The sequence below is a fragment of the Perognathus longimembris genome, chromosome 12, assembly GCF_023159225.1.
Source record: "Perognathus longimembris pacificus isolate PPM17 chromosome 12, ASM2315922v1, whole genome shotgun sequence".
Classification (NCBI taxonomy): Eukaryota; Metazoa; Chordata; class Mammalia; order Rodentia; family Heteromyidae; genus Perognathus; species Perognathus longimembris.
This window is the reverse complement of record NC_063172.1, coordinates 65,428,841-65,441,585: the sequence shown is the minus strand read 5'-3', so window position 1 is coordinate 65,441,585 and position 12,745 is coordinate 65,428,841. Positions and strand designations below refer to the sequence as shown.

General features: G+C 47.4%; 1 protein-coding gene and 1 long non-coding RNA gene across 3 annotated transcripts in view; one reads left to right on the top strand and one right to left on the bottom strand.

Moving 5' to 3' along the window:
* Window positions 1-1,612, bottom strand: part of LOC125360419 — a 60,953-nt gene extending 59,341 nt beyond the window's left edge. For both annotated transcript variants that reach the window (XR_007212733.1, XR_007212734.1), the window contains exons 1-2: window positions 1,313-1,612; window positions 667-1,037 (exon numbers count right to left, since the gene is read on the bottom strand). This is a non-coding gene — a long non-coding RNA (uncharacterized LOC125360419). The remainder of the gene's footprint in view (window positions 1-666; window positions 1,038-1,312) is intronic.
* Window positions 1,613-2,080: 468 nt separating this feature from the next.
* Pde7a (phosphodiesterase 7A) overlaps window positions 2,081-12,745 on the top strand; it is a 76,492-nt gene continuing 65,827 nt past the window's right edge. Inside the window, exon 1 of the mRNA XM_048358357.1 lies at window positions 2,081-2,424. Coding sequence (XP_048214314.1) covers window positions 2,287-2,424 — 138 coding nt within the window. The 5' untranslated portion in view covers window positions 2,081-2,286. The remainder of the gene's footprint in view (window positions 2,425-12,745) is intronic.

Genomic DNA, 12,745 nt, shown 5'->3' with positions numbered 1-12,745 from the left:
TCTGCAGAATTGGAAATTACCTAACTTATGCAGTCATTGTGTTGGGTGAAGTTAAAAATCATCTGTAGAGGGCCCGTCATGGGTCATGGGTGGAACTGCAAATACAGTAACCTACTAGGCTAAAGAGAGATGTACTGTTTATCTAGTTTAGTGCTCTGAGTCTTACTAAATGACTCAACCAACTTTAGTCTTACAAACCATTACATATGCTGTGGTTATTTAGTCAAATCTTGTCTTAATAGTTTATGAGTATCATCTTTTGGGTAGTTACATGTACAAAGAATTGAAACAATGCTTGAGGTTAGTTCTTGGGACTTGCCTCTCTATGTGAGGTGTAGGGCAAGTTTGTTTCCTTGAGCCCACTTTTCATTTATTCACACGTTGACTGCCTCAAGAAGTTTTTGTGAGAAGTAAATGTGGTTACATGTGAGAAATTCCCCAGCACAATCTCAGGCATAAAATACTGCTCTACACATCTGCTAGCTACTATGGGAGTTAATTAGGGTTTAGAGATGGATCAATTGCTACACTGAAGGGAGCTTCATGTGTCACCATCTACTGAAATAGCCAAAAGACCACCGTGGGGATTATATTTCTTTCAAGTGAAGAGCAGACATTTGTAGAAAATACACTGGTGTCGTTTAAACGATATAAAAGATCGCATACCAGTAACTCCACTCTGGAGGCTGGGATCTGAGGACTGAGGCTACCTACACTGGGCGGGAGAGTCTGTAGGATTCTTATCTCCAGTTCACCAGATGGTAGAGATTACCCAGATGGTAGAGCCCAGGCCTCGACGAGAAAGAGCTAAGGGGCAGCACCCGGGCCCCGAGTCCGTCCTGGCACCAGGCGAGAGGGAGGAAGGCGATTCCGTGGAGTGAGGGTCAGGTGTCTCCGGGGGGCCTTCCTGCTTCTCCCCCCGACTGCAGCACTCGCCCGGGGCCGGATGGCTCGGTGGAGGGCTCCTTCGGGCTGACGTCCTGCAAGGCCGGAATGGGGGGGACGGACCATCCCGTCAAACCCGAGGCCTCGCCAGGCTGCGGGGGGGGGGGGGGGAGAAGGCGACAGGTGAGCGGGCAAACCTCACGTGCAACTCGCCAGACAAACCGCTAGCTCCCCGCCGCGCCTCCCTTTCCCGGAGCGCCAAGCCGGGGCCCCCCTCGCCCCCCTCCCCCGGGGCCGGGCCGGGCGGCGCGTCGCCCGCGTCCCTTTGTCCTAACGCGCGCTCGCCCCCCACCTTTCTTCACGGGCACACTGACTTCCTTCCCGCCCTCCTTCCCGCACCCCCCCGTCCCCCTCCCGCGGTCCTCACCCGAGCGGCCCCGCGGCTCCTCGGCCCGCGAGCCCGCCGGGGACGGCCGGTGACGTAGCGGGGGACGGGGCGCGCCGGCTGCTGACGTCACTGCCGCGGGGGGGGGTGAGGGGGCTCCGCCGGCCGGGACGGCGCGCGCTCCCGTGAGGGCCGGGCCCACCGCGCGCACCTCAGCGCTCTGGAACCCGAGATTCGCGCCGACAGGGATGTCCCCGCCGCCATCCGCGGGGCCCCCCAGCGCACGCGCCTGGGGCCGCCAAGCCGGGAGACCGCCGTGCGGCGCCCGGGGAGCGGACCCGACGCGGGGGTGCGGGCGCGGCGGCGGCGGCGGCGGCGGCGCGGCGTCGTGACGTCAGCGTGGCGGCGGCCGTGGTTGGCGCCGGGTCCGCGGCTGCCAAGTGTGAATGACGCCGGGCACGCGCGGGCGGGCGGGCGGTCGGCGGAGTGAAGTCAGGCTCGGGGGCGGGGCGGGGCGAGCGGGGCGGGGCGAGCGGGGCGGGGCCGGGCTCCGGCGGCGGCGGCGGCGGCGGCGGCCCGAGCTGCTTGCTGGTGGGTCCCGCGCGCCCGGGAGCTGGCCGAGCCGCTGGCCGCAGCCGTCCTCGCCCGCAGCGCTCTGGCAAGCGCGCTCGGTGCCCCGCGGCTGCCCGCCCGGCCGTCCCCGGCTCCGCGCCTCCCGCCTGAGGCGTCCCGGCGGTGGCGGGGCTCCCCTCGCCGGCTCGGCCGGGGCTGCGCGCCCCGCCGCCGGGAGCGCACGGACCGGGGTCCCCGCCGCCGCGGCCGCCGCGTCTGCCCGCCGGGCGCCGAGGCCGCGGGCTGGGGTCGGGGCGGCTCTGAGGCGGCGGCGGCGGCTTCCCGGCGCGCGCCCGCCCGGCCCCCGGCCCGGCCCGGCCCCGCGTCCCCGAGCCGCGGCGCCCTCCCCGCGCAGGGGCGGCGGGCGGGCGCCGGGCCGGGCCGAGGCGGGACGGGCGTCTTCAATGGAAGTATGCTACCAGCTGCCGGTGCTGCCCCTGGACAGGCCGGTCCCCCAGCACGTCCTCAGCCGCCGCGGGGCCATCAGCTTCAGCTCCAGCTCCGCGCTCTTCGGCTGCCCCAATCCGCGGCAGCTCTCGCAGGTAACCCCCGCCCCGGGACGGACCCCCACCCGTCGGGGAGGAGGGGGGCTCCTTTGTTTCCTTCCGCCCACCCCGCCTCCCCTCCGCGGCTCCCCAGCCTTGGCCGCGCCCCCCCTCCACCCCCGGCCCGCCCCAGCCGGGCCCATTGTTCGGGGGGCTTGGGGCTGGTCGTCCCCACCCCCCCCCATCCGAAAGCCCCTCCATCCTTGAAGCCGGGCCCCCTCGGGCCCCCGGCCTCCTCGCACCCCCCTCGCCGGGGGAAGCCCTGCGGAGCAGGCCCGCGCCGCGCGCACGCCTCGGGAATGACTTTGTCCTCCACGTCTCGGTCGGGAAGTTGGGCCCTTCTCCGAAGCAAAGGGGTGGGGAACACCTGTTCACCCCCCCCCACCCCCTCCCTCCCTCCGCACCTGCTCCTCCCTCCCCCACTCCCCCCGCACACCACGCACGCACCTGTGCGGGGCTCGCGCCCCGGGCTCCCCCCCCCCCCGCGCCCGCGCCCGCGCGCGCCCCGCCGAGCTCCGTGGGTCCTGCAGGTTTGCAGAACAATAGGCCCCGCCGAGGTCCCGCGGTCGTCTGCTCCCCACGCCGGCGCTTCTGCGGCTGGGCCTGAAGCGTCGGACCCGGGCCGCCGCCGGGCAAAGTGGATGGCCACGAAACGCATGGCCTTTGATTTCCAACGGGTAGATTTGAGGAGAGAAGCAGCGGATGGGCGCTCCCAGCAAGGAAGGCTTCGCCTCAGTGGCCCAGTACCAGTTGCTCCTGAGAATTTCTCTTGATCTCCACCCCCCCCCCCACCTCCGCCATCCCCATCCCACCCGATGACGCCCTTGGCCCAAATCTGTCGTTTTCTCCTCTTGATTGCCAGCCAGATTTGGAGTCGAGGAGCAAAAATGAATTTTGCTTTGTTTGCATATGGACTGAATGCTCTTTCTTGCCTACTGCCAGAAGTTCTGACTTTGGGGAGATGGGGGTTAGTGGGGTCTGTAGCGTGCTCACTCTCACTTGGGGCCTGAAGTACGCTACACAAGGACGTAATTAATTTTAATTCTAAGGTTAGGCTCCTGCCGAGGTGCCCAGGCTACCCTCGAACTTCTGATCCTCCTGCCTCTTCCTCCTGTGTAGCAGGACTATAAACATAAGCCACAAGCTACACTGTGCCGGGACTCAAGGCCACTTTTATCATTTTTGGTGCTGGAGTTGTACTCCAGGGCTCTCTGCATGCTAGGTAATGATCTACCACTGAGCTATATCCCCAATACTTTTTAAATCAAATATACTTTTGACATTAATACTTTTAATGGGAGTGTATTTTTCTCCCCTCCCCCCTTGTGTTGCAGGTATCGTGAGCAAGTATCTACAGCCCCCTTGTAGAGATTTCACTTGTAATGCTTGTTCACTAAGTATGTCTTTTGCGTTTTCTTTTTCCAACATAGTGTGTAGAAAGACCAAGAGTGTCCATGTGAGTTTCAGTCCTTTTTACTTAGAATCATACTTCTTTCACAGAACAAGAAGGCATGCTAATGGGATTGGTGTAGATTTGTGAAAGTAATTAAAATATTAAGCGGTATTTCAAACAGTGCTATGTTGCTTTTGCAGGATAGATCTGTGATTTGCATTTTCAGTGCTGCTCATAGAGTGTTTTCAGGTTCTTATGTTGAAAGGATACTAAGGCACTGCTGGACAGGTTTTTAATGGTAGTAGTAACTTTTTCATTTCTAGACATGATTTCTCATTCTCAGATCAGCAGACGCATAACTAATACCTACCTCCAGTTAGGTGTAAGCAATAATGGCATTTATAAAATTGTAAAATATGTGTAGTGTTTTTGTGCTCCCTGAGGAAAAAAATGAATGAGAGAGAAGATTCCAAGGGATTTAAAACAAGGCTGATCCCAAGGGTTTTACCTGATATGTTAATTAATCCACAGAGACCTACTTTAAGCTCCATTATTTCTTGATTCATTTCCTAGATTTAAGTGGGTAATGGAATTTTGAAAATATGATTGCAGTACATGAGGCCATTATACCATATTTATATGTTATTCTGCTTGTTACCACCTCTTAAAACTTTGGGTTTCTAAACCCCTAAGTATATACAAACTTACTGAGCTTTGGACAGAAAATTTCCTGAATTAACATTTTTTGATCAACATTCCTCAGTGTTACAATGCTTATAAGCCTGCCAGATGATGAGATGAGGATATTAAGACATCACTTGGTAATAAAGTGTGTGTTGATATTGTCTTCTTTGGGGGAGTAGATGAGAGTTTGTAATCGAACAAAGGATACCTCCTTGGAAATGGAGGAGTCTTTGTTTAGAGCTTTATGAAATAAATAGTTGTTTACATCCAAAGCTTTCTTTACTGTTCAGTGTTTAGTTCCTATGACTAGAAGTACTGTAATTATAAATGTGTATGTGGTTCTGTAATTTTATTTAGTAGTCACAAAATTATTTTTCTTTAAAACAACAACAAAAAAATCACATTGAATAGCGAGGTGCTTGGTGCTTACACGTGTAATCCTAAATTCTCAGGAAGTTGAGATCTGAGTATCTGTGTTCAAAAACAGCCCCAGTGGAAAACTCCATGAGAATCTTATCTCTAATTAACCACCAAAAAGCCAGAAGTGGAGTTATGATTCAAGTGGTAAAGTGCCAGCATTGAAGGAAAAAGCTAACGAACAATGCCTAGGACCCGAGTTCAAGCCCTCTGCAGGAACACCTCCTCCTACGAACTAAACTGAATAATTATTTTCAATTATAGTTTTTGTATTTTAAAGTATGCTCAAAGGTAGCATAGGTAATGAAATCACCTTTGACTGGGATTAGTTTTAGATATGAAATCAATGTAAGAATATCAGAGTAGAACAGTGGCCCAATTATCCAAAATTTGGTTTAGAACTTGTAACATCAGACTAACAGATCCAGAAAGTAAGCAGAAGATGCTGAGCAACCAGATTCGTTTTGGAGATCCTCTCAAAGCCTGTGAGATTTAGGCAAATTTTCTAAATAACAGAAAACCTGAAGTGGAATTGGAGGCAGCTACAGGCTGTTCTCATTGATAGAAACTGAAGTTGACAGCAGACATGCCAAAGCCAGGGATGGGAAGAAAACCAAGCCAGCAAATTTTAAAAGTCACCCCAGGGACTTAAGTGTTGTATAACACAAGTCATTATTAGTAAAAATAATGCCCGGAAGAGTCTATTTTTAAAAGTTGAAGATTTGCATGGTTTTTAAAAAAGATTTTTTTGCCAGTTTAAGTGTTGGAATTTAAATGGACAGACTTGAGTTGTCCAGAAAATCCATTTATGTGGCACACTAGTTATTGTAAGGCATTGACGTTTTCTCCTAAATCAGATCATGGTACTTGCAGTACCTTTTCAAGTATGTATTAGGAGTTTCTTGAATGATTTGAGTAATTAACCTTGTTCTTAGCCATTTTTGGATGTCTACTGTTGATAGCTGAGTCTAAATTTTTGCTTTTCAGAGCTAAATTCTTCTTTGAGAAGAATATTACAAACGCAGAAATTATGTCTTGTGCACTCCTGGTGTTTTGCATGGATAGGTGCTCACTAGTTGTGGATGCCGGATTAATGTATTGGTGGGAATGCCAGGGTACCACTATACTTAATGTGGTTATTTCAGTCAGATTTTTTTTTTGTACACAAGGAACAAATATCCAGGCTATAAACTTAAGATTTAATTTTGAAAATATATTATTAAAATGTAAGTTATTTTAATTTACAGTCTGTATTTTTAAGTAAGCATTTTGAACTGTTACTGGGGCTGAGCACAAGACCTTGTCAAGCTCTTGCTTAGCTATCTTGGTCAAAGCTGATCCTCTACCACTTAAGCCACACCTCCACCTTTACTTTTTTTTTTGGCCAGTCCTGGGGCTTGGACTCAGGGCCTGAGCACTGTCCCTGGCTTCTTCCCGCTCAAGGCTAGCACTCTGCCACTTGAGCCACAGCGCCGCTTCTGGCCGTTTTCTGTATATGTGGTGCTGGGGAATCGAACCTAGGGCCTCGTGTATCCGAGGCAGGCACTCTTGCCACTAGGCTATATCCCCAGCCCCCACCTTTACTTTTTGATGGTTGTTGAGAGATAAATCTTTTGGATTTACCTGCACAGGCCGATTCAGATCTCAGCCTCCTGAGTAAGATTACAGGCATGAGCCACTCGCACCGAACTTAAAATCTGTCTTTGAAGAAGACATTTTATACCATAAAATATTAACTCTTCCACCAATATTTTCTCACAAAACATCTATAGAATACTTGTATTAGATGTTAAGAAAACGTAAAGAATTCACATCCTCAACCTGTGCACGATGGCTCAAACCTGTAGTCCCAACTGCTTGGGAAGTGGGGAGCAAGAGATCACAATTTGCAGCCCACTTATGCAACAATTAGTGAGATTCATTGTGACCTGTCACATGCCATCGCAAGTGATGCAGGGAAAGCACAAACAGGATGGCAGTCCTGAGATGCTATCTCAAAACATAACCAGTGCAAGAAGAGCTGACCAAGGGGATCAAGTGACAGAATATCAGCCTATCAAGTATGAGGCCCTGCGTTTAACTTTCAGTACTGGGAGATGTACCTCAATGGTAGCGCACTTGGCTGTGTAATAGATGACCTGATTTGCATCTCTGTCACTTAAAAAGAAAAGGAAAATCAAAACATGAATCCATTTGATTCCACGATTGTAACCAAGTTTTCCTTTATATACTTTACCTTATACATAAATATTTTCCAGTTGTAGTTATTGTGGCTATCATCACACTATATGGACACTTATCAGGGTCCTCTCTGTACAAGAACAGTTAAAAATCTTTGGAGCTGGCAAAGTAGTACATGCCTATAATCCAGAATTTGGGAGATGGAGGCAGGAGGATTCTAAGTTTGAGACTAGCCCAGGCAATTTGGTGAGACCTTATTCCAAAATAAAACAAAAATAGCCAAGAGTGATGGCTCACACCCATAATCCTACGTACTTGGAAGGACTTTGGTTTGAGACTAGCCAAGCCAAAAGTTTGTAAGACACCATCTCAAACAGTAACAAGTGGGGCATTTTGACACACACCTCCCATCCTAGCTACACAGGAAGTATAAACAGGAGGATTATGGACCGCGCTGAGCTGAGCAAAAGCTGAGACCCTATTTGAGAAATGTGGGAAGCAGAAAAGGGCTGGAGGAGAGGTTCAGGTGGTAAGAAATGCCTAGCAGCTGGTCTTGAACTTTACTCAATACTACACCCTCCAAAAAAAAAATCTAGAAACAAAACAACAATAAAAAGCATTTGGATAAAAGTTGGTTCTTCTTTCAAGAAGTCATCAGGATTTTGGTGGAATAAAGGGAGGATTATATTTGGAATAACTATAGTATTAGAGTTCCCAGGGTATGATTAACTACAAGGAAAGAACAACTAACTTTCTGGAATAGATTGGGGTAGGACTCATGTAGTTTGTTGAGGGTTAAGATGATGTTTCTAGACAAATTGTGAATGTAGTGAGGGGAAGAGAGAGGTTGACCTGTGGAGATACAGATACATACTATACAGATCAGTGCTCCCCCATAGTACCTTCTGGAATGACGGCGTCTTCTCTGTATAGCTACCATGGTAGCCACTAGCCATGTGTAGATCTTGGTCATTTGCAATGTGGTTGGCAGCCAGGTGCTGGTGGCTTGTATCTATAATCCTAGCTACTCTGGAGGCTGAGACCTGAAGATTGTGGTTCAAAGCCAGGCTGGGCAGACAAATCTGAGAGATTCTTATCTCCAGTTAGCCACCAAAAAGCTGAAAATACAGGTGTGGCTTAAGGGGTAAAGCATCATACCCTGAATTGAAGCCCTCATATTGACACGAAAAAGAAGAGACTGACAGAAAAAAAGTAAGAGGGGAAGGGAAAAGAAGGGAGGGAAGGAGAAGCTGGAATCACTAAGTAGATGAATTTTTAGTTCATTTTTAAAATCACTAGGTTGGATCAAAAAGTGAAAATGATTTTTTGACTTTTTTCAAAAGGCATTGTTCTTTTATAATACCAAGAATAATGCGGGGCTGGGGATATAGCCTAGTGGCAAGAGTGCCTGCCTCGGATACACAAGGCCCTAGGTTCGATTCCCCAGCACCACATATACAGAAAACGGCCAGAAGCGGCGCTGTGGCTCAAGTGGCAGAGTGCTAGCCTTGAGCGGGAAGAAGCCAGGGACAGTGCTCAGGCCCTGAGTCCAAGGCCCAGGACTGGCCAAAAAAAAAAGAATAATGATCATATTTTTTCATATTTTTTACACTCCAGTTATTAGCTTATAAATATTTTGTTATAGTAAATGCAGTGTTCCTGAGTTCACTTAAAATTACAGTAAGCAAAATTGAAGAAGTGACACCTTTGTGTTCCTCCCCTCAGGGTATTCTCCTTTAGTCTGACTGTGTGTGAACATCTACAGTCCTGTACAGGTTGTCATGTTCCGTTGTATTTTAGCTCTAGCTTCCACATAGGAGAAAACATGAGCTTGGTTTACTTCATTTAGCATGATTTGTTCGAGGTCCGTTCATTTCCTGCAAATGACATAATCTTATTCTTTCTAATGGGTGAGTAAAATTCCATTATATGCATGTATGTATATGCACACATACATACATATATATATATATATATCACATTTTATTGATCCACTCATCTGTTGTAGGGCATCTGGGCTGTTTCTATAACTTAGCTATTGTGAATAGTTCAGCATCCATTTTTAAATGTGTATTCTTACCAAATGGATGTAGTTATCTCTTCACAAACCTTCCTACAGAGGCTGATGCCAGGGTCAATGTAGACAGGCAGTGGTTTTCTGTTCACACTGCTCTCTGTATGTGCTACTCATGTGGTTGACTTCAGAAAGTGTCTCCTGTTTGTCATTTTCTTTCAGCAGTAAGTTTGGATTGCTGTTCTCTGCCTCCACCTGCTGGTAGAGATGGCTATTTGATAGCTTTTGTTTGAAGGTAATAGCTAGAGGGAAAAAATGACTTGGGTAGAGCAAGGCAGAACAGAAGATGGGGAAGATGAATGAATTTTCAGTTGGATAACTGAGTTTCAGCAAATCTGCAGTATTTGGGATTTTGGATTGACCAAACTGTAGTTCAGGACCATATAATTGAATATTTTTGTTTCTATTTGGGGGAGTATTTCCTACATGGTGAGAAATTGTTCCCTTTCTCTTTTAATTCTTTTGTTCTTGGAAATCTATTTCATTTTACCTTTTCTAAATATTATTAATATTCCACTGCATTCTTTTATATTCAATCATGCTATATTTTTCAGGGACCAAAACTAATTCATAAGTTCAATAGAAGGGAATTAAAAGTACTTTATTTTAGGTGTTTGTTCGTTTGCAGTCCTGAGGCTTGAACTCTGGGCCTGGGCACTGTACCTGAGCAACTTTTTCTCAGTGTACCTAGCGCACTACCACTTGAGCCACGCCGTCACTTCCAGCTTTTGCTGAGTAGGTTATTGGAGATAAGAGTCTCACAGATTTTACTGCCTGGGCTGGCTTTGAACTATGATCCTCAGATCTCTGCCTCCTGAGTAGCTAGGATACAGTTATGAGCCACTGGCGCCCGGTTAGTTCTTCTGAATTCTGTGCACACAATAAAAAGTTAAAAATACTAAAATCTATGTCCATAAATCTCTGTAGCAATGTCATTTATTTGAGCTGAATTATCAGTTTAGTCATGACCAGACAACAATCAAAAAGGTTTTAATAAGTACGAAAATAAACTTTATCAGAAACGTGCATTCAGTGATACAAGTGAGGCTAGTTTTGTTTTTAGGAAATATGGAAAAAAGCAGTGATTCTGTTGGTCTTTTACTTTAATATTCCAAGTGTATTTGTTTTTTGTCACTAACAAAATAGCCAAGACAAGCAACTGGCAAAGAGAAATGGCTTATTTTAACACACCATTTCAGAGATTTTGGTTCACAGCCCATTGGCCAGTTTGCTCTTTGGGTTTGCAGGGTAGCATCTCATGACTGGGAGAGGAGGGAGTAGAGACTTGGTCCACTGCCCCTTTAAAGATATGTTCCCCCAGCCCGAAGACTTCCCACTAGGCCCCACCCAGGATACTGAGTTGTATTCATGAAGCAAAGTGATCCATCATCAGAATTATTTTTTTTTGTCAGATAGCAACTGGATTTGATTCTCCTTCCATTTTTGCAATTGCTGACACCTTAACATTAAAAAAAAAAGATTTGCTATCCAGTGTTTAAGTAACTCTTTTCCCTGCAAATATTTTGAACTATCCTTTTAGCTTCCCAGAACTTATAGTACTACATAATAAGCTTCAAAAAATGTGAGCATTAAGATTTTCTTTACCAAGTGGCGAAGAAGAGCAAAATGAAGGGGATGGGAGAGGAGATGAAGGAAAGGCAGCACGCTCTGCCAGCTTCATAGTTCTAGAAAATGGTGCAGATGGAAATGGAGAACCTAATAATCAACTCCCTGAAGCCCTTCATGCTCATGACTACAAAAGTACACCTGACATAATCTGTGCATCTGTGGACCACTGTCTTGAATACTGTACTTTACCATTTTCTATAGATGAGCATCTCTTTTTTCTTTTACCTGTTTGTTTTGAAACAAGTATTTCCTTTCTAGTCCATGTAGACCTCTTCACTCTCTTCCTGCCTCAGTTCTCTGTGTGGTAGTAGATTACAGGCATATATGCCCCGGCCTGGCCTTTTGTCTTGTTTATTTTTTTTTTTCAGTGATTCCTATTCATAGGATTCCATACTTCTCTGTAGGCCTTCTTTGGGAATGGAATCAGAATATTCATGCTTGAAAGAAACCATTTGAATATATCCCATTCTCCACTTTACTTTTTCTTGCCTTTTGGGCAACAACAGAACCGACAACGACAAAGAGACCACCGAGTATAAAATACTTACTATTTGGCGTTTTCCAGAAGTTCACCAACTGTTGCATTCTGGAGGAGGGATTTAGGTCTCTTGGCTAAATCAGACATCAGGCAAAGTTTTGAAAGGGGCAACAATTCTAGGGGGAGGATAAGTGTGGGGACAGTGTCAGGAAATAAAAGTTAACCAGGAGAACTTTGTCTCATGGCAGTGAAGAGGTGTAGAGAGGCACATCACCAGATGTTCACATTAAAAAAGAACCCAAAGCTCAGGAGGCTGAGATCTGAGGACTGTGGTTCAAAGCCAGCCTGGGCAGGAAAGACTGTGAGACTCATATCTCCAATTAACCACCCAAGAACTGGAAGTGGCACTGTGGCTCAAGTGTTAGAGCTCTAGCCTTGAGCTGAAGAGCTCAGGGACAGCACCCCGGCCCAGAGTTCAAGCCCCATGACCGACAAATAAAACCAGTTTTGTTTCAGAAGCATGTGGGCAGTGCTGCAGAGAGAACTCTGGACATACAAGGCCGTTCTCTTCCAACCTCCATAAGACTGTGTTTGTATCCCCACTGCCTTGCATCAGGTGCAGGAGTTCTCTGCGCAGGGATTGAAGGGGAATGGGCTTTCCTTTCTCGAGTGCCTCTTATTTGCCTACTGTTTCTCCAAGTCTTGTGAATGGAAACACAGCTGTTCGAGTTCACACTTGGCTCCTAACTGGCAATGTAACTCTGGCATCCCTTTCTTCCTGTTGCTTCTAGTCCTTCCAAGGACTTAAAACCAGTCTGCAAGGAGGATAGGCTCAAGGAAATGAGATGTTTTTCATTCTTTACTATGAACTGCCATTATTTGTTTGTTTAGTGCCAGTCCTCAGGGTTGAACTCCGAGCCTGGTACTGTCCCCCAGACTTTTTCCCTCAAGGCTCCACAGCCCTTTGGTGATTAATCAGAATAAAAGAGTTTCATGGACTTTCCTGCCTGGGCTGGCTTCAGACCTTGCTCCTTAGACCTCAGCTTGTAGAGTAGCTAGGATTACATGTGTGAACCACCAGCACCCAGCTTGAACTGCCTTTTTGAACCCCCTTGTCAACTTGCCAGTGATGTGAACTTCTTCCAGCTTCCCAAACTGCCAGTCTCCCAGTATGGTAGGGCCACCTACTGAGTGGGAAGTCACAGTAAGATTTAGTGGCTGAGGCTCAGAAGATGATTTCTCTAAGGTCACATAATTAGAAAGTGGACAAGTTAGGTCTATAAACTTAGCCTTATCTGTTGCTGTTCTCCCTCAATTCCCAGCTTCCTTGTAATAGGGTTGATTTCTAGGAACTCTTTAAGTAGCAATCCTTATTTAGGGAGCGTTATTCCATTGAATGGCAGGTCTTTAATACATCAAAGTATATGTTTATACACTAGTGATTATTTGAAAAAAGAATAAG